Genomic DNA, 20961 nt, shown 5'->3' with positions numbered 1-20961 from the left:
ACAATTGAAGCCCGTGATGGCTTTCACACCCCTCCACACCTCTCTCATATGGTTCTCTTGGAGCTTCGCCTCTAGCTTCGACCTGTAGTCCTCCTTTGCCACTCTGATGCTCACTTTCAGCTCAGTGTCCTGGATGGCTCTGATCCTATCTGTATCCCCCGACCTAAATGTTCTTTTCTTGGCGTTCAAGATGGCCTTGATGTCTTTAGTTACCCACAGCTTGTTGTTAGGGTAACATTTTATTTCCTTTGTGGGTATGTTGCAATCCACACAGAAGTTAATGTAGTCAGTAATGCACTCTGTGATCCCATCAATATCCTCGCCATGTGGGTCACAGAGTGCCTGCCAGTCTGTCACCTCAAAACAGGCTCTAAGAGCCTCCGTTCCTTCATCTGACCATAGCCTCATTGTCCTGGAGGTCACAGGCAGTTTTTTTTTACCATCGGGGTATAGCTGGATTTGAGGTAGACCAGATTGTGATCAGAGCGGCCAAGCGGGGGGAGGGGTGACGAGGAGTAGGCATCCTTCACGTTCGCGTACATCAAATCTATTGTTCTGTCGCCCCTAGTGCTACAGCTCACGTACTGTTTAAAGTTGGGCAGTGTCTTCTTCATAGTCACGTGATTAAAATCCCCCGATATCAGTACTAATGCACTCGGATGCTTAGTCTAGAGTCCAGCAATGGCATTGTGGATAATGTCACACGCTGATATCGGATTAGCGGAAGGTGGGATGTAAACCGCCACTACAATCACATGCGAGAACTCCCTTGGTAAATAATATGCCCGGAGCCCCACAGCTAATAGCTCCGTGTCCGGGGAGCATCAGCGTTCCTTAATGCTGATACGAGCCGGATTACACCATCTATTGTTTACAAGAATGGCAAGGCCACCTCCTTTCTTCTTACCGCACAAGGTGCTATCCCGGACCGCTCGGATCCTCTGGAAGCCATCAATTGATGCGTTATTGTCCGGAATATCTTTATTTAGCCAGGATTCCGTGAAACACATTATGCTGCACTCACGAAATTCCCTCTGGGTCTTCGCCATTTCCGGTTAATTCCTCCATCTTATTTGCTATCGATCTAACATTGCCCATAATCAGCGAGGGGAGACTTGGTTTGAATCTTCTACGTTCTCTCCTGGCTTCGTTTTTCCTCTGTCTCGCTCTCCTGCCTCCCCCTCTCCTTCCTCGTCGTGTGTTTCTTATTAATTCCTCTGGGATCAGCGGCGCAGAGACCGCATTGCCAGCCGGCGAGCGGAGCGCCAACAGCTGTTCTCTGCTGTACACAATAGCCCCATGTGTTGGCGCCAGCTGATGTCCCCATGCGATACATTCCAAGAGGAGTAAACCGGTCAAAAATAAGATAAAAATTCCACTGAACCACATGGTTACCAACGGATACACTATTTACACAATATATACACACGTTAAGTGTCAGAAAAAGAGCGATCATAATAATATAAGTACAAAGAGCACGAAAACCGAGCGAGCTACCACAACAAGCGACCGTCCTGGTCGACGCCTGCGCACAGAACTCTGAACTCTGGTCATTGGTGAACTGCAATTACGCAATGACATTCTTCTTTTCATGTTCCAATTCCACGGAGCGATCCAGTCCAGCCCGACCAAAGCGCTCTGAGCCCCCCCCCCTCCCTATTTCATCCCCGTCTGTCTCCATATATATTATTCCATATTATTATGCTCCTCAAATCTCACTGCAGTTTAAATACAGCAAGCATGTAAATACGCTACACTATAGCAAGATCGAAGTGAAAAGAATGTTCTAAACGCATCGGCTAGAAAAATAAAGCCTATCCCTGGATGTCATGATGAGATTAGATTGGTGAAAGTTTGGGCAGAATGCTATTGTTTTCTCTCGCTACCTTTTCTTCTCCCCCACTGAATGAGAGACAAAACTACGGTATAACAACTTTTTTTTTCATCAGTCTTTGTGCCTGTCTGGCGTGCGAGAGAGAGAGGGAGTGTGAGAGAGAGAGAGGGGGAGAGAGAGTGAGATCAGCAGAGGAGAGCTGCGTGTAATTACTCACAGTAATATCCCCAGCGCACCGAATAAGGCCTGGGTTTGAAAAGCGCTAAGCGCTAAATCAACACCAGGGGGGAAGATAGCGTTAGGCCGGTATTTAAGGCCGAAACGCCCATTCTGGCCTATTCTGGCACTGCGCCATGCCTCTTCGCCGTAAAGTGCATTTCGGGGCCTAAAAACATGATGCTATCTTCCCGAGTCAGGCGCAAAGCGTGTTTTTTTGCGTTTAACGGCAGTTTAGCGTCTAAGGCCATGGGGAAGATAGGGCCCTTAATGTGAAAGCAGCTGTGATAGGCTCACTAGAAATGTAGTGTGTGCCTATAACCATTATGACTTATAACCATAAGCCGCTTTCACACACAGATCGCGCGAAATTGCAGTTCAGAAGGCCCGCAAAGCCGGCAGCCTCGCCACAGAAATTGCTTCCACACACAGCCAAGCAGCACTGCCACATTCTCGTCCTGGGGTGTGCTTTCAGGTGACAGCCACCCCTCCCAGATTGAAAGGCGAGCAGAGGCATTTCCACCCAGCTCCTCCTTGCCCAAATGAATATTTTCATAGGTTAGTGTAGCCTAGGCTACTGTATGATGAACGAAAAAGAAAAAGCTAATTCTTATCTTTTGGTTACAGTTTTTTGTAAAGCAAATTATTCCCATGAAGTAGCCTAATTAGCGTCCGTTCTGAAAGATGACGCCCGCATATCAAACAGCTGCAGTCTGCATAACGTTCGTCGGGGGAATAGTATAGGCTATAAATGCACATGACTACTATAACGTTAGTCATTTTTGTAAGGGAACGCACAACTGGCTAGCTAGACAGATTGCAGTTCTGGAGCTGGTTTCCAGAGGGAATATCCTCAGACCAACTCGCCACAGACAGCTATAGTCCTCTGAAGCTTATTATCCGTTAATTTTACCTACTAATGTCACCATAATTTGAGCATAAAGCCTAACCTACTTACTAGGCACAGAGCATTCCTCTTGGCGCCCCTGCAGTCATGATTGTATACGCTACTTTTTTTACTTTCACTTATGCCTTTCTTGCTGCATGAGGTGGTTTCCCCTGTATTTATTTTTATGAATGAGCTGACCATTCGCACCGTTCCGTGTTGCCGCTCCTACGCTTTCAGGTGGAGGCGGGTTGCCGGGTAACCCGGCGCTGTGACTAGGTCCACTGGCAGAATGAAAGCCGTACAACAATTACCCACCAACCCGCTTTCACAACTTTCACATCGGAGGCGCAGATCCCATTTTCTGTGCATTTTCCGGCTTTCAAGGCCGGTGTGAAAGCGACTATTTATAACCCTAACCCTCCTGAGGGACTTTCTAAGAGAGAAAAGTTCAAGTCAAAAAATACAGCTGCAAGCGGCAATTGAGACATCCAGGCACAATTTGAAAAGACAGACAGAGAGACAAAACATTACTATACTGTAGGTAGAAAGACACCCATATAGAGATGGAGAAATAGAGATAACGATATGATCTTTATGCATTTTTAGCACCCACTAGTGGTAGTTTGGGTGTGTTCCAGCAACACTGCTCAACGTGTCTTACTTTTGGTGGGATGTGATGAATGGATTACGAGTTCTTGCTAGTTTAGTGTTAGCAGGACATGTTTCGTTAAAGCGTTGGGGCCCTATAGCGTACACCGGTGCAGAAGGCATCTGCGGTAGCATTTGCGTCTGTGCTGGCTCTCTTTCTTATCATCCACCTGCACACCTGCAGGCCGTGCGCCCGGTGCCGTGAAGATAGCAAGCAGCTTTGTGCTCCCAAATGCACCCGTGGGCATGCTGCTCTGAAAGTAGGTGTCCATGGAAAATCCTGACACACTGCCATCGTACAGATGAGAACAAACAACTGTGTTTAGACGAGCTGAGACCACTTCTTACCACAGTCTACACCTGCACAGTGGTAGCTTGTGTCCTCGCTCTCTCTCCAAATCTCTCTGTTTTGTCTCTGTCTCTCTCTCAGGTTTATAACTTCATAAAGAAATGTAAAGACCCACTTATTTAAAAAACCCTCAAATAGTAATATAATATTACAACTACTACTACTACTACTAATAAATATCTTTATTCATATAGGACGAATCAGCATGACATCACAACAACAAAAACAGCACTTAGTCACACTCGGTTAACTAGTATGAGTTGTGCCAAACAAACGTTAATATCTCAAAAACTATCCATCACATCACTTATATTTTGACTTGGTGAGTGAGAGCAGAAGTAGCTCAAGGGTTTGATGTATAATATATGTATGTTGTGTTAGAGTTGTGTGAACTGTCATAGTTTTGTGTGGATTTAGTCTAAAGTACAGCCTGCTATGTGAGACACACTCAAGGCTGGTCCCATTATAAAGGCTGAAAAAAAGCATCAAACATAAACTGTGATTTCTCAAAGAGTACAACAGATAAATTAAAGCTGAGATAATGTGATAAAGTCCTAAAAGTGCTGACTCGTTGAAAGTTTAAATGGAGTGTTAAAGTATGAAGGAGCAGTTAGAGGTCAAAGAGGGTGTGGTTTCACATTGAGCTCTGTTTAAAACCAACAGCAGTTTCCTCCAGAAGCTGTGAAGCGGTTTGTTCCAAACAGCCTGATCCCTCATCCAGCAGCTTTCATCGATCAAATACAGCTTCACACACACACACACACACACACACACACACACACACACACACACATAGACAGACACACACTAGAGTTTAATCCCGGGTAACAGCATTCAATTTTCTGGTAAATTAATGACGGGAAACCAAGAAAAAATGTTGTTGTACTTTTTACATGCAGAACATATTGGAATAGGCCTATATTTAGAAATATGCCAACAGTTTACTTTCTTAACACATTCACTGCCAACAGTTTTTCCAATACAGTAGGTAGCTTCTGCCAAGGTTTTTTTTTGAGGATTCTGGCTCATCTTTCAAGAGCCGAGGATTATTTTCTGCTAGGACTTTGTGAACACTAAATCTCAAAAGAACTAATAGAATGTGTGCTTTCTCTGTCTAAAAGAGTTAGTTTTTATCATGTTCTGTTATGTAGGCATTAGCAGTTGAATACAGCATGGTTTCAGCGTCTGAGAAGGAAAGCTGAGATAAATGCCTTTTTGTGAAATTCGATAGAACAGGCAGAACAGTCACTTTAACCATTTATTTTTGGCATCAGTGAGACATCAGACATCTAAACAATAGTTCTGAACAGTAATTTCCTCCAAAATAACAGCACCCCCACCCGCCTCTCCTTCAAACTCCTCCCTCCGTGGGTGTGTCTCTGGTGGCTGCAGCGTGTGTCACAGGCGAGTCTCTGCTGCCTGGCGGCCGCTCGTCGGGCAAGTCTGAATCGGGCTCGTTCGTTTCTGGGGTTTCGGTTGTGAGCTGGGATGAAGCTGCGTGCGATTCTGGGCTTTCTGCTACGTGTTTCAAAGTGTGTTGCACCCAGAGTCTATTTTTGGAATCCCCCACCGTTGTGCGCCAGCTCCCAGCGCGAAAGCGTTTTCGCCAAACCATTTTCATGAGAATGGTTTCCTCACGCTTTTTCCTGCTGTTTTTGCTCGGCTTTCTCTAGTCTGAAGAGCACTGTCGCCACTTAGTGGGTCGGTAAAATAGGTTATACACATTCAATAGCTCCCATATTTTTATAGGAGATGTAAAAGGGTTTGATCCACGTCCCACCGTCAATTTTTTTTTTTTTTTTGACGAGTTAACTCGTCGACGGCAGTCAACCGTTGTTGTTTTTTTGACGAGTTAACTCGTCGACGGCAGTGAACGTGTTAAATGATGTAGTCTATGTTTTAAAAGAACATGTAATATATTAGGCTACTGTAAGCATTGTAAAGTCATTAAATAATCACGATGTAGGCCTATATGCATTTCAGAGACATCAAAGTGAATCAATCAACCAACAATCAATCAATTTTCTATTTATATAGCGCCAAATAACGAGGTATCCAAGGCAGATTTTAATACTATCTTCTCTGACAACAATGCTATAGCCAGTCATTTGAAATTTGATATCCTTTGCAGAGTGGAATTCATTTCAGATTTTATTTCGGTGTGTTTTGGCCATGTGCCATTGTGCGCCGGTGGAACACACACTGAAAGCTTATTGCACATACCCTAATAAACACAAAGCCCACAATGTTTCTTTTCTTTCTCCATTTTTGACTTGCTTGAGGGGATTGTGCCATGACTGTTAATGCAGTAGCCTACGAGACGGCGATTGAGCACACTGCAAAAACAGCCCTACTTAAAACAAGCAAAATAGTCTTAAATCTAGACAAATTTTCTTATATCAAGCAAACAATTCTGCCAATGGGGTGAGCAAATTTTGCTTGACTAGAATTCTTAAAACTAGCAAAGAATTCTAGCCACTGAAAGACCATACTGGGCCTTAAAACTAGACAAAAATGCTTACATTTAAGGAAGTTCTGCTTAATACAAGCAATGAAAACTGTGTTATTTAAAGCAGCTACAAGCAACTTTTTCAATTGTTATTAAACAGTATAAATTTAATATCAATGCATCACATCTTACCTCTAATAGTCGACGAGACCAACGCAGAGTAGTCTCGCTTGAACCCCGAGTGAATCGGCCAGTGCTAGTCTGTCTGTAGCCAGGGCAGATCAGGAAGTGAAATGAAACGGTTTGCAGCAGCCACTTCGGCCATAACCACAAAATAACTTCCAAAAAACCTGTTAGAATATAACGAGAGATGTTCCCGAGAGTATGCGTGGCGTTCACAATGTTTATGCTATGTTGCTAGGCAGCGCGAACGGCGTAGGCAGGCAGCTGCGTTTCACTTCCGCGTTTCACTTCCGGGTTACCCGGTCCGGTCTCTCTAGAGAGCCCCCTGTTGACGCGAGTTTAGACAGACACAGACTTAATAATCACCTAAGGGAGCAATCTCAGATACACACGGCTTTGGTCTCAGCTACTATTATAGGTAAGATGTGATGCATCAATATTGTAATTATACTGTTTAACTCATTCAGGGCCAGTTTAGGACTGCCAATATTTAGCACAGGCCAAAGATTTTCATAATTGTTGGTCATCTTTCAAGACCCACAGTAAATTATCTATTAGCACCAGAGTGATTTGCAATACCTCAAAATGAAGATGTACGTCTCTGGGTTCACCAGGAAAAAAAAAGTGAGCTTTTAGCATGTTCTGTACTCTACTTATAGCCATTTATATACACCCTGTTTTCACCAAAAAGGTCTCTTTGAGAAGGCAAATAGGAGAAAAAGGCATTTTTGTAAAGAAGACAATCTCAGTCAGATCTCGCTCTCAATTCTTTTATTTTGAACTGTATTGACATCAGACATGTAAATACTATTCGTTATGATACAAATGACAAAAAAAATAATATATATATATACACATGAAGTGCTTTTTTTACATTCAACAATGCAGTTTACTCAGTGTGAGTGTGAATGTGTGTGCGTGGGGCCCATGTGTGTCTCTTTAGATTACATTTCGTCATTTAGCAGACACTCTGTCGCCACTGACGTCTAAAGAGGTCTTTGTCATCAAACTGGCCTCGGGGTAACAGAGGCACACCCATCTTTTGGGTGAGCAATGTAGCTGGAGTGAGAATGACTGGGTGCTCTGCATCTGTTGAGACCGAGGTTAAAGGCCTCGCATTCACTATTGCTGTGACCTCTGCCATGAATGTTGTGAGAACTTCATGAGTCAGTTTTGCAGTTCCATGTTTGAGGAGCATTGCATCCAGGATGCGGCGAGTGACCCCAATCATACGCTCCCAGCTGCCGCCCATATGTGAGGCATGTGGCGGGTTGAACTGCCGTGTGCATTCTCGTTCTTGCAGGTAAACCTCAACCTGCTTGTTTTTGCAGCCTTTGGAGTCAATTTGGAGTTCTTTGCAGGCCCCCACGAAGTTGGTCCTGCAGTCTGACCTGAATTGTTTCACTGGGCCTCTGATCGCGAAGAAGCGCCTGAGGGCATTAATGAAACTGGAGGTGTCCATCGACTCCAATACTTCAATATGTATTGCCCGTGAGCTCATACATGTGAAGATGACCGCCCACCGTTTGGTATTGGCCTGGCCTCCTCGGGTTCTTCGTGACGTCACGGACCAAGGGCCAAACACATCTAGCCCCACATAAGTGAACGGGGGGTCCGTGCTTAGGCGGTCGGCAGGCAGATCTGCCATCTTCTGTTCTTCATTTTTACCACGCAACTTGCGACAAGTCACACAGTTATAGAGTCTGCTGCTGATAGATCGCTTTCCTCCAACCAGCCAATAACCAGCTGCTCTTTTGGCTCCTTCAGTGAAGTGCCGGCCTTGGTGGTGAACTTGCTCGTGAAAGTGTCTGATTAGCAAAGTAGAAACATGTTGCTTGGCGGGAAGAAGGACTGGATGAGTTTCATCAAACATTATTTCCGCTTTTGTGAGACGACCTCCCACTCGGAGGAGGCCATGCGTGTCTCTTTGTTTGGGAACTGGCTTTCCCGCCTGAATGCAGTCCATCTCCTCATCATATACTTCTCTTTGCACACAGACAATAATCTTAGCCTTGGCTCGTTTGAGTTGCTCTTTGGTTAGAGATTTGTTGCATGCATGCCAGCCATGGCAAGTGCTGTCTTTCTACGCTTGGGCAAACGACTGGGTGATGTGTGAGAGCCGAGCCACAGCTCTCAAGAGAGATGACCAACTCGAGAAACGCTCAAAGCGTGCACTGCCAAGTTTCTTGATCAAGAGTTTAGTAGTGCATGCAGTGACTGTGGGGCGTAGCTCCACGTCTTTTCCAGGATCAATAAGCTCAATCGCTTCTACAGGCGGCTGCCTCTCTTGCATGTCTGTGAGAAAAGCAGGTCCAGTGAACCAAGAACAGACAGCTAACTGATTAGCTGGGATAGCCCTTGTAGCAAGGTCCGCTGGGTTTAGATCAGTAGGAACATAGTTCCACTGGCTTGCTTTGGTAGACCGTCTGATGCGATGGACTCGGTTGTGCACGTAAACATAGAATCGTCTTGACTCGTTGGATATGTAACAGAGTACCACTTTACTGTCAGAGAAGAACTTTACGTTATCCACTTCGGTGTCCAACTCTTCCAGAATGACTTCCGCCATCTCGACTGCTAATACAGCGGTGCAAAGCTCGAGCCTAGGAATTGTGAGGTCAGGTTTTGGAGCCAGTTTCGCTTTGCCCAAAATGAAGCCTACTTCACTCTGTCCTTCTGCATTTGTCACTTTGAGATATGCGACCGCAGCGATTGCCTTGGTGGACGCATCACTGAAGACACACACCTCTTTCTTATGAGCCACTGAGACTGGCAGTGATGTGTACATCCTGGAGATCTTCAATCCTTGAAGATCTTGTAGAGAGTTCTTCCATTGTAGCCACTCTTCCTGTTTCTCCTTAGGAAGCGGAGCATCCCATTCACAGGCATGAGCAGTAAGTTCTCTCAAGATAGCACGGCCCTGGATGATGATGGGCGCGGCAAATCCCAGAGGGTCGAACAAGCTGTTGACGGTCGACAATACGCCACGTCGTATGAAGGGCTTTTCGCTGGCTGCTATACGAAAGGTGAGTGTGTCTGTTGATAGATCCCATCGAAGGCCTAGACTGTGTTGCATGGGAGGGGAATCTTGACCGATGTCGAGGTCTTGTAGGCCTTTAGCCAGGTCTTCTCCTGGGAAGGCTCTCATGACCTCAGGATCGTTGGACGCAATTTTGTGGAGTCTGAGGTTGGATTGAGCCAACATGTCTTGCGTTCTTTTTAGCACCTCAATTGCCTTATTTGCGCTGGAGAATGATTTTAATCCGTCATCCACATTGAAATGACGTACTACAAACTGTCTTGCTTCAGCACCAAACTCCCCCTCTCCCTCCATGGCAGTCCTCTTGAGTCCATAGATAGCCACTGCGGGCGAGGGACAGTTGCCAAACACGTGAACCTTCATGCGAAACTCCACCACTTCGCCATCGAGGTTATGGTCACGAAACCACAGGAAACGAAGGTAGTTGCGATGATCTTCTTGGACCAAGAAGCTATGGAACATTTGCTGAATGTCAGACATGATGGCAACTGGTTAATTCCTGAAGCGGACAAGGACCCCAAGCAGACTGTTGTTCAGGTCTGGACCCCGAAGCAGCACATCGTTTAGAGACATGTTGTTGCACTGTGTGCTGGAGTCGAACACGACTCTGATCTGTGTCGGTTTTTGGGGATGGTAGATTCCAAAGCTTGGCAGGTACCAGCACTCTTGGTCCTGCATCAATGTGGGGGCAGGTTCGGCATGCCCATTGCTGAAGATTTTCTTCATGAAGTCCACAAAATGGTCCTTCATCTCTGGTTTCTTTAGCAGAGTTCGGCGCAGGGACATGAGGCGGTTGAGGGCTTGTTCCCGATTGTTGGGCAGACGCTGTCTGGGGCTACGGAATGGGAGGGGGCCCACCCAACTGTTGGGAGGGGGCCCACCCAACTGTTGGAGTTGTCCTTTGTGAACTCTTTGTTCATAATCTGAAGAAAGGTTTCATCTTCGACTGAGGGTGCGAGTTTGTCATCGTCGACCGTATGACAGAAGATACGTTTGCCTAGGTTCTCAGGAAGAGGTTTTTGTTGTTCATCTGTGAACTTCTCCTTCACATGTATGCTGCTTTCACATGGTCGGAAGAAGCTGGGCCGTCCATTTTCCAAGATGCAGGTCTTGAAGGCATTCACATTTGGTTTGTGAGCTCCCTTGAGGCAGACGCCACCTACGATAACCTACCCCAAGTCAAGTTTTTGGGCGTAGGGTGCATCGGGTGGCCCATTGCGCTGACTGCGGACTTTGTGTGCTCGGATTATGTCCCTACCGAGGAAGAGGAGGATTTCTGCTGAGGGGTCGAGCGGTGGGATTTTGGTGGCTATCGTTTTCAGATGTTCATGGTAGCTTGCAGCTTCTGGTGTAGGTATCTCCTCCCTGTTGTTGGGGATGAGGTTACACTCTATGAGCGTAGGCAGTAGCAGGTGCAATTTGCCATCAGCCGACTCCACCATAAACCCGTTGGCCCTTCTCCCAGTTGTGTCTGTTGTGCCAGAGCATGTCTTGAGGGTATAAGGGGAAGCATTCCCTTGGATGCCGAACATGTCAAAGAAAGCAGACTTTGCCAGTGAGAGATTGCTCTGGTCGTCTAACATCACATATATTTTCCTCTTCTTGTCAGGTTGTCCCTGAGGGTAGACATTGACCAGCGTTATCTTGGAACAGGATTTACCTTGAAAACTCCCCTTGCAGACCTCCGTGCACTTTGATGTGGCTACCTCTGAACCCTGTTGAACTTGCTCCCCGCTGTGCTCTGTGGCAGGTGAGGTGGACCCATTTGCCACCCAGGTGGGTGGGCCAGCGTGCAGAGCTGAAACATGACAGTTACTGTTGCATTCTGAACAGTGGATGTCAGCTTTACAGTCTTTAGCTTGATGGGTCGTCGAGGCGCAGCATTTGAAGCATATGAAATGTTCTTTCAGAAATGCTTTTCTTTCCTCAAGCGGTTTCTCCCTGAAACCCCTGCACTTTTGAGGGAGTGTGGCTTTCGGTGAATTGGACACTGCTTGTCAGGGTCCTCTTGAAGTTTGTTTTCTGGGTCTGGTGAGGAGTTTTTGACTTCTACTTTGTTGACTGAGATTGGGGTCTTAATTCTCCATGGCTTTGCTGGAGGCCTCTCAACTCTTTGAGACGCAGTGCTAGAAGCTTGGAAAGCAAAGCTGGGATCCATTCTCATTTCAGCATGATTTTGCATAAACTCCACAAAGACTGAAAAGGGTGGGTATGGAACCTGATACTCCCTTTTGTACTTTGAACCCCGGGTCACCCATTGTTCTTGGAGGTTGTATGGTAGTTTCTCCACAATGGGGTTCACTCCTCTAGCTGTGTCGAGGAAACTAAGGCCAGGTAGGTAACCTTCGCACTTAGCTGCTTCAACTTCAAGGACTAAATCTGCCAGTTCTTGAAGTCGCTGGTAGTCTTTGTTCTGAATTCTCGGGAAGTTCTCTAGTCTTGTAAATAGAGATGATTCGATGGCCTCAGGTGAGCCATAACTTCTGTCCAGCCGTTGCCATACCATTTTCAGACCAGTTTCTGGGTAGCTGACGTGGACTGCCCTGATCCGCTTTGCGTGTTGCAGCGACTCTCCGCCGAGCCATTTGGTGAGCAGATCTAGCTCTTCACTGGGTTTGAGGTTTAATCCCTCTATGGCGCCACAGAAACCAACTTTCCCACGAGAGATAATTTTCTGGCCGATTGTCGAACATCTTTAACCCCGATAGAATGAGGTCACGACGAGCCAAGTAAGCAGCGAGATCAGACATATCAGATGATCTTGTTGTGTGCACACGTGGTGGATCACTTCTATAGCTGCGGTGGGGTGGAAAGGAATCAAAGGCTTTCATGTGGTGGTGAGGGGGTCTTATAGTCTGGGGGCCTCTGTCCTATGGCATTTTAAGGGCAGGTAAGGTGTTATGTTGAGGTTGGCTCCTACTGGCACGGAAGACGGCATGTTGAGAGTGGTTGGACTGCAGGACATAAGCATGCTGAGAGGGTTGTGTAGCATGCTCAATCTGCGGGGGTTGTATGGTGATGTCTTCCGACTGTCTCTGGGGACATGTTGAGGGTAGCTGGGTTGCAGTACATGATCATGCTGTGCGGGTTGTGTAGCATGCTCAGTCTGAGGGGAAAGTACGGTATCATCTTGATTGTGAACCTGACTGTCACTGAGGACATCATCTTGAGGGTGCTCGGTCTGCAGAAAATGAGACGACTCTGAGGGCTGTGCAGCATGTGCAGTCTGTGCTTCTTCATTGTCCATGTGTTGACTAATTGTGTTGTCTTGTTGGTTATTGAAATGTACATTGACATAGTCACTGGTGCGCTGCAATGACTCCTGTGCTTCTATGAAGAGACTAGACTCCTTTGTCGACTGTTTATGCAGACCTGCGGCTGCTTCAAACACTTCTGCAACTGCTAATGCAGCCTCAGCCTCACCTTCCTCTTTCAAGGCATTTAATGTGGCGTCCATGCGTGTTTTCTCTACTTCCATCTCTATTTGGCGTTTTGCATAAGCAGCTTTTATACGTGCGGCTTCTGCTTTAGCACGTGCTTCTATAGCAGCTGTACTGACTCTGGAAGAGCGTGTACTGGTACTGTGCTTGCTAGAGCGTCTTGATTCAGGTGAATTGCATTCTGACCGGACATGCAGCCCACTGGGTGATGATTTGCCGACATGTTGTCCTCAACAGTGAAGTGGTTTTCCAGCTTGCGGGGCTGTTCTTGAGGTGAAGGCAATCTTTTTACTCCTCTGCCCTCACTATGCGTTTGCGTACATAGTTATGCAGCGAGCTAAACACTCTCCCATAAAGGACCCAAGACAGGAGCTGGCTTTAGGCGTTTTAATGGAAGCGGTGTAAAACTGTAAAACAATACAAAGAGAGACATATTAAGTCCCATATAATAATATAATATTTCCATACAAAGAAAATAGCAACTGTAGTAAGCATAACAAAGCTAACATGTAATATGAAAGCTAGCAAAACAAATCAAGTATGCAAATAGATTTACTGTAGGTCTACATACCACAAAGTAATTGTCATTAACACTGAGAAGTTGACATGACAAGCATCTAACATCAAATTAACAGCTTACCATAATCATTCTTACAATCTGACATGTTAACACTTTGAGTGCCACGGCCCTTGGGCAAAAGGTGCTGCACTGTGCCACATAGGCCGCAATGCATTTTAATATAGCCATATCATTTTTTGTGTTCCTCTTATACGGACAACCAATAGCCTCAATGAAACTTTGAACCCTTCTGTTTCATTTAAAAAAAAACTGTTTTTATAAACCGTTCCATTTTGGAAATACACCCCTCTGAAAAAGAGTGTTTTCGACCGAAAAGAGCATGATGAAATTAGTTTCTAAGATAATCACATCTTTATGTTAGAAAGGCGACAGAATTAATTCTGCTTTGAGTTCGAGCCTGCTGCTTGCTGCCTGGGTGTGTGTGTGTCAATGGTTGTATAGTGCCCTGCGTGCCCACCCCCCTCCTCCCCCTCCTCCGTTTTGGGAGGAGTCGAGTGTCTCTGCTCTGCGGTTTGCTCTGTTTGATCTACACTGAAAAGTCCGCTGCCTGCATCCCCCGCTCCTTCATAGCGTGTCCTCGGCTCCCAGCCGAGAACAATGTAACCCCTCAGAAAGACGCCGCTGTCGCCGTGTCGGCAACTAAATCATATGGATGGACCATCGCAGCGCACACGGATGGGGCTCAACCGTGGCAGCAGATGACTGCTGTTCACAGGCACAGCCAAGTAACGTTATGCTTCAAGCATATCAATGGCGATTTCCGTTTCCTCATGACTTCTTCTCTCTTTTCTCCTGGCCTCTGTCTAATCGGGAGGGCACTGTCGCCACCTAAGGGTTCTGTAAAATAGGCTAGACACATTCAACAGCTCCCATATTGTAAGAGGCGATGTAAGAGGCTTAGATCGACATTCCCCCGTCAAAATATGAATTTGGAGTTATTGATGCCATTTGGCGTCGCTGGCAGCGTACGGTAAATTTCTCTTGACGCCATATGGCGTCGCTGGCACTCAATGTGTTAACAGGCATGTTGACATTATAATGAAATAAACTTACAGATTATGCTTCTTGAAGAACAAACAAGCAGATGGAAGAGGAATGGGAGATGCTTCTTGCCATGAGGTGTCTGACAAAATGGCCGATTCAAACTTACAAACTTTATTGAGAGCCTGAGCTTAACATAAACACAGCCACCAGGTGGTGCTAAACTACATTTACTGAAAGATAAATACTGTTGTGTATCTAAGTCTATATGCGACATTTAGGAGGAGCAGAACACTGACTTTGAGAATTTCTATCTTAAATCTAAGATGCATAATTAGCTCAAAAAAGCTTACAATAAGACATAATTTCTTCAATCAGCATAATGAAAATAAGTGAATTTGTCTTAAATTAAGGCACCAGAAGCATTCTTATTTTCAGCATTTTTATTTTTATTTTAGCAGCTGAACAAGGAGGGCCAATTCCGTTATGGACCCAACAGCACATTTTCTTTTTTAATAAAATAGCCTTTCAAAAAATGTAAAACCTAGACTGGTAGAACATAGAAACAGTAGTGGGGGAAACTACAGCACATGATTGTTACAACACAGAATTGAGAAGCTCAGACAACAATTGAAGAGGTTAGAAGACATTTTCGACAGTGATGGCAGACCATTTCCCATTGTCTCTCAACATCCACTGGATGAACAGCAGATTAGCGTAGGCCTCCACAGCAACAGTCCAACGAATGATGCAGGCAGACGAACTCTCACAGCAACAGTCCAATGAACCACAGGTGATGCAGGCAGAGACCTCTCAACAGCAGCCAGATAAGCAGAACTTCAGGCAAGGTACACGTTGCCTACAGGCGGTGAGATGAACAGAAAAAGTAATCGTTATAAAACAGTCTTCATACTGGTGTGGATAATCTCATCACCATTTTTCAGAAACATGCAGTAGCATCAATGGGTCTGTAAACTCCATAAAAATGTGTTAACCACAGTATCTATGGTAAATGTTCACAGTCATGAAAGCAACCTCTTATTTTACATGCCAGCAGGGTTCGTAGCCTTTTAGGAGTAAAATTCAAGCACTTTAGAGTGCTGAGATAAGATGGTCACCATCATGACGTGGAGCTGAGCGGAATGGAAAAATGCTCGGAGCCCATGTCAGTCAATCTAGCTCCGGCCTACTCTGCGTCTTGTGTGAGCCGCCAGGAGACAATAAAATGATGACTATTCAAATATTTTCGGTTCACTGAGTGACTGTGTAGATGAAACATCAGATTATGTTGAATATCAAGCACTTTTAAAGGAGCATATTCAAAGTCAAGCATAGTCCTAACCTTGAACACATGACTGTTATATTTAAGCATTTTCAAAACTTTCAAGACTTTGTACGAACCACGAATAGTGGAGGGCTTGGCGGTAGTCACCCTGCCAGACTTGGTGGGGGCAGGTTTGTGGGGGTTCATCGGGGGTCGCCCTCATTTTCTTTTGACCGGTGGCGGCTTGTCAGGTCCAGGGACCGGCACAGTGGAGGGGCCGTGGTCCAGCTCCATGCCCTCCTCAGCGCCTTTCTCCCCCCTCAACTAGTTCCTCCTTGTGCACATGTCAGCTTCAGCCTGATCCTCGTCTGAGACAGAGAGAATCAAACGATTCCATCAGATGAAACTTAATGATCCAAAGGAGACAATAAATATGACGGGATCGTTTCATTTCAGGTAATAACGATTTTTGAGTGTGTGACATGGCTTATCGTTAATCAACCGTGCGGTGGGGTTAACTCCCCCCATGTGAGTACGCGATTACTCGTTCATAATAGACCAAGAGTACTCGAGTATTTAAATTACTTAAAATGCCCATCCCTAGTGGACAAACTGAGACAACCAGACAGACAAACAGAGACAGACACATATTACATAGATAGACAGACCGACAGGAAGATGCAAATACACTCAGACAGAATCAAACCTAAACTCGCCCATGGGTTTGACTTTTAAGTCACCAAGGCCACTCTGATGCTGCAACTTTAGATTCACCTCCTGAGAGAGAATGGGACTTTATTAGATTTGCTTAAACATACTACCCGGAGCACTCAGTCTGCACGTTTATTGTAGGGGGTGCCTGACAGTTGGGGCAGGTGTCTGTCTTTTTCAGTCAAAAAGACTGACTGTCTGGGGTCAAATCACCGCAAAGTCCTGGGTTCAATTCAGTGGTACTTCCAGCTTGGTCAGCTGTTCCTATACAGACACTACTGGAGGGAATAGTGTGATCCTCCCACGTGCTACATCCTGCCGGTGAAACACCTCGCTGTCATGTGCTTGTGCTACTCTACAGCTCTTCCCAGATCAGCAGAGAGGGTGGAGCAATGACCAGCAGAGCAGGGGGAATTGGACAAGTACAATTGCGGAGAATTTTGAAAAAACTTTATAGAAGACTGTGAAAAAGATTTGAGGGAGACAGACACCTGCCGAAACGTGAGTCACCACCTGTAAAATGTGCAGACTGAATGAGTGCTCCAGTGTATTACTTCAGATAGTCCGTTTTTTTCTCCTGAAAACTGAACTGAAGCTGAGATCTGACAAAGTCCTGATGTACAGTGTACGATGCACATAATGTGATCATTATGAATGACTATACTTACAGAGCAGCTGAGGAAGAACTCTCCGCAACATCTTCAAGATACAGGGCAGACATTGCAGGACATCAGTGCGTGTTGTGGTGATGTCTTGAGTCTAATGGACAATATTACAAGACAAGAGACAAGATAAGACAATAAGCAGAAGACTAGAAAAGGCAAAATTATCTAGGGGGGGGGGGGGCGAGTAACCATTATTCTACAAAGTAGTAGTAGCAACCAAGCACAATAACATAATATGGAAGTGATCAATAATCTGAAACACCAGTGTTTCCCCTACAATTGTACAGGCCAAAGAGGACCCCCGCAAGGCCAGAAAAAATTAGGAGGGGAAACATTTTTACAAATTTCAATACAAACCTTTATGGCATATTACCATACAACAAAACCTATATTGATGTTGGTAGTACCACTGATGACATCATCAGTGATGTCATAAATTGTGACATCATCAATTATGTCAGAGGCATTGTGGCATAATCAGTGATGTCATAAGTGGTCATAAGAGTCCCACTGATTATGTCATCAGTGAGGTCATAAGAGCAAAATCCCACATTTCACTTGGACCAAAACGTAAAAAAAAAATTGATTTAATATTTTTTCAGTGTTTTTTTGTTTTGTTTTTTTGGTCTGAGATAAATGTTCTGTGTTCTCTCCCAATTCTAAATATAGCTGAACCGTTTGATTTGACCAAGTAAAACTATTTTTATAAGCATTTTACAAAATGCCTATGGGTAAATAAATGGCGGATGAAAATCTCTGGTACTGAAGCACTGTACCACTTTGGCTCCCTATACAGTACAGCTCTCATTGTGTGCATTGATGACTTAGCTTATTTAGCTAGCTACATGAGCTTGCATCTTTCCTAACATGGTACATGCTGTAAACATGACTGTGTCCACTGCAATACATTCCCCTGAATGCCAACAAACAATGGCTCATGACTGATGATGTTTATTGAGTCCCAAAACTATTTTGTATGTAACTTATTCAGCTAATTATAGCTTCACAACATTCGCTAACGAATTAGCGCGCCTAATGTTAGCATTAATTTAATTAATAATTTAACCATTTTTGTACATATCTGTCACTGACTAAGGTTACCATAGCTAATATCCACAATTACAATACGCAGTCAGGCAGGATTATTTTGGTTAGCTGGGCGAAAACTGTAAGTTCAGAGCCGATTTTCAGAGCTAAATTACCAGACCGAACACAGAACAGTGTTCGGCCTGTGTTGATGACTTGTTTTCCGCAAATTGTCCATTTCTCCCCAACTCTTGACCCATAAGTAATGCTAACTTATATTGACAAGGTTAGTAAAAAATATTTAGACTTACCAACATGAAAATTAGATCTATATCTATGTCGGGACTGAGACTGGCTGTACTGTAGGCTGTAGATGTAGCTACTAGCTAGCCTAGCTAACGTTAGGATAAAGGAAGTGGGCGCGCAGAGTCAAACTTCTTCGTCTGTGTTTTTGTTGAATTTCCGGCAGAGTGACGCTTTGCGGCACAATGCTGCCTCTCACAGGTTGGGATTAGATTGTCGTACAAGTAGTGAATTAAAAACATTAAGCAAGTATGCAGGCAAAAAGTACAGAACACTCTGTGTATGCAAGTAAAATTAAAATACTTGTATATATACTATGTAAAAGTAAGCCTGTGAAAATGAACTTGTCATGTGACTTTGTGACACACTGCATTGCACATGATTTGTATGTGTGTCTGGAAACAGTGGTTTGAAAATACAAGTTAGACTGTGTTTGTTTGCAAATTGTGAAGAGTGCATTAGTAGAAAATTACACCATAAAACAGCGGTACATTAACTCATAAAACAAATGAGAAACAATCTACAAACAGAAATTCACTGAATTCTATTTGTGGATCATGATGTGTTTGTGAATTTTAAATATATTTGTGAGTTGTGTTTCAGATTTGTGGATCATGGTGTGTGTGTTTGTGGATCTCAAATATATTTGGGAGTTGTGTTTCACATTTGTGGATCGTGTTGTGTGTTTACAGATTGTACTATCTATTTGTGAATCATAATCTGTCCATTTACAATCCATCTGACACTGTATGACCCCCATACTCCTCTTCTGTCTCTCCCTCAATAAAGAAAGAATAGATACAAAACTGCCCTTAATTTTAATCTGGCTTCTCACCCGCAGACACGGCCAAATGTGCATGTAAAGTTACACGGGGGCTCGAACCTGCAACCCCTATGTTGGTAGGCAGGGATTCTACCACTGCACTACGCAGACACCAACGCATTTATTACCTTTTTGATTTTTCCAGCTCGATCAGAGCTCGATCCTTTTTATTTTGATTTAAATCAATAAATTAATTTAAAATCAAATGAGCCACACAAATGAAACAGTTGAATAATAAAGAGTGAAGTTATTAATAGAATAATAATAAACACAACAGGTGTGATAGATGAGAAGCTGCATTATTACTGTATTGAGTCTTGTTCTCTCATCAGATGCCGCTGAACTCACACTGGACCCAAACACAGCACACAGAGAGATCCTCCTGTCTGAAGACAACAGAAAGGTGACAAGGGTGAAAGAGATGCAGCCATATCCTGATCACCCAGAGAGATTTGACTCCTACAGACAGCTGCTGTGTAGAGATGGTCTGACTGGTCGCTGTTACTGGGAGGTGGAGAGGAAGGGAACGGTTGATATAGGAGTGACTTACAGAGGAATCAGCAGGAGAGGAGAGGGCGATGACTGTGTGCTTGGAAGGAATGAAAAGTCCTGGAGTCTGCTCTGCTCTGATAACAGTTACATTGCCTGGCACAATAACAGACGCACAGACATACCTCGCATCTCCTCCTCTGTCTCTAACAGAGTCGCAGTGTATATTGAATCTGCCTCTCTGTCCTTCTACACAGTTTCCTCTGACAAACTGATTCATCTCCACACGTTCAACTCCCCCTTCACTGAACCTCTCTACCCTGGGTTTAGGTTGAGGTCTTATGATGCCTCAGTGTCTCTGTGTCAGAAAAAGGAGTGAGAGAGAAACACACTGTGACCATACACAGCTGCTGACATGATGCTTCACTCTGTACAGGTTCAAATATCCTTCTTTTGATCTTTGTTATATTTGGTATTTTATTCATCTCATCGTTCCAAGCTGAACATTTTGATGTTTTCTAGAACCGTTTCCCAGAGTTACATGTTAAATAAACACGGTTTTATCTGTTTACAAACCTGTTTTCTAATAAATGTGTTTACTTTGTTCACTCTGTGTGTGTGTCCAATAGTGGTATTAGTAAACAAAACGAATAGCCTACTATCCACCGTAACACATGTGTGTGCGTGCGCACGTGTGTGTGTGTGTGTGTGTGTGTGTGTGTGTGTGCGCACAATAGAGAGAGCACACACACACACACACACATACTGTATGTATATAGGCAATAGCTACCAGCTTGTAACTTGGCATGCCAATAAAGCTCATTTGAATTTGAAGAGAGAGAGTTGAGAGAGAAGAGGGAGGGAGAGGAGAGGGGGGAGAGGGAGGAGAGGGAGGAGAGGGAAGAGGGAGGGAGAGGAGAGAGAGGGGAAAGAGAAGAGGGAGAGAGAGGAGAGGGGGAGAGGGAGAGAGAGGAGAGGGAAGAGGGAGAGAGAGGAGAGGGAGAAAGAGGGAAGAGGGAGAGGGAGAGAGAGGAGAGGGAGGAGAGGGAAGAGGGAGAGAGAGGAGAGGGA

General features: G+C 44.7%; 1 protein-coding gene across 1 annotated transcript in view; it reads left to right on the top strand.

The window, feature by feature from the left end:
- LOC310799084 (uncharacterized protein) overlaps positions 1-20487 on the top strand; it is a 303168-nt gene extending 282681 nt beyond the window's left edge. The window contains exon 14 of the mRNA XM_083661645.1: positions 19734-20487. Coding sequence (XP_083517771.1) covers positions 19734-20269 — 536 coding nt within the window. The 3' untranslated portion in view covers positions 20270-20487. The remainder of the gene's footprint in view (positions 1-19733) is intronic.
- Positions 20488-20961: the final 474 nt, after the last annotated feature.

This window comes from Poromitra crassiceps (assembly GCF_964638095.1).
Source record: "Poromitra crassiceps genome assembly, chromosome: 27".
NCBI lineage: Eukaryota > Metazoa > Chordata > Actinopteri > Beryciformes > Melamphaidae > Poromitra > Poromitra crassiceps.
The sequence above is the reverse complement of the archived record's forward strand: the minus strand, read 5'-3'. Positions and strand labels throughout refer to the sequence as shown.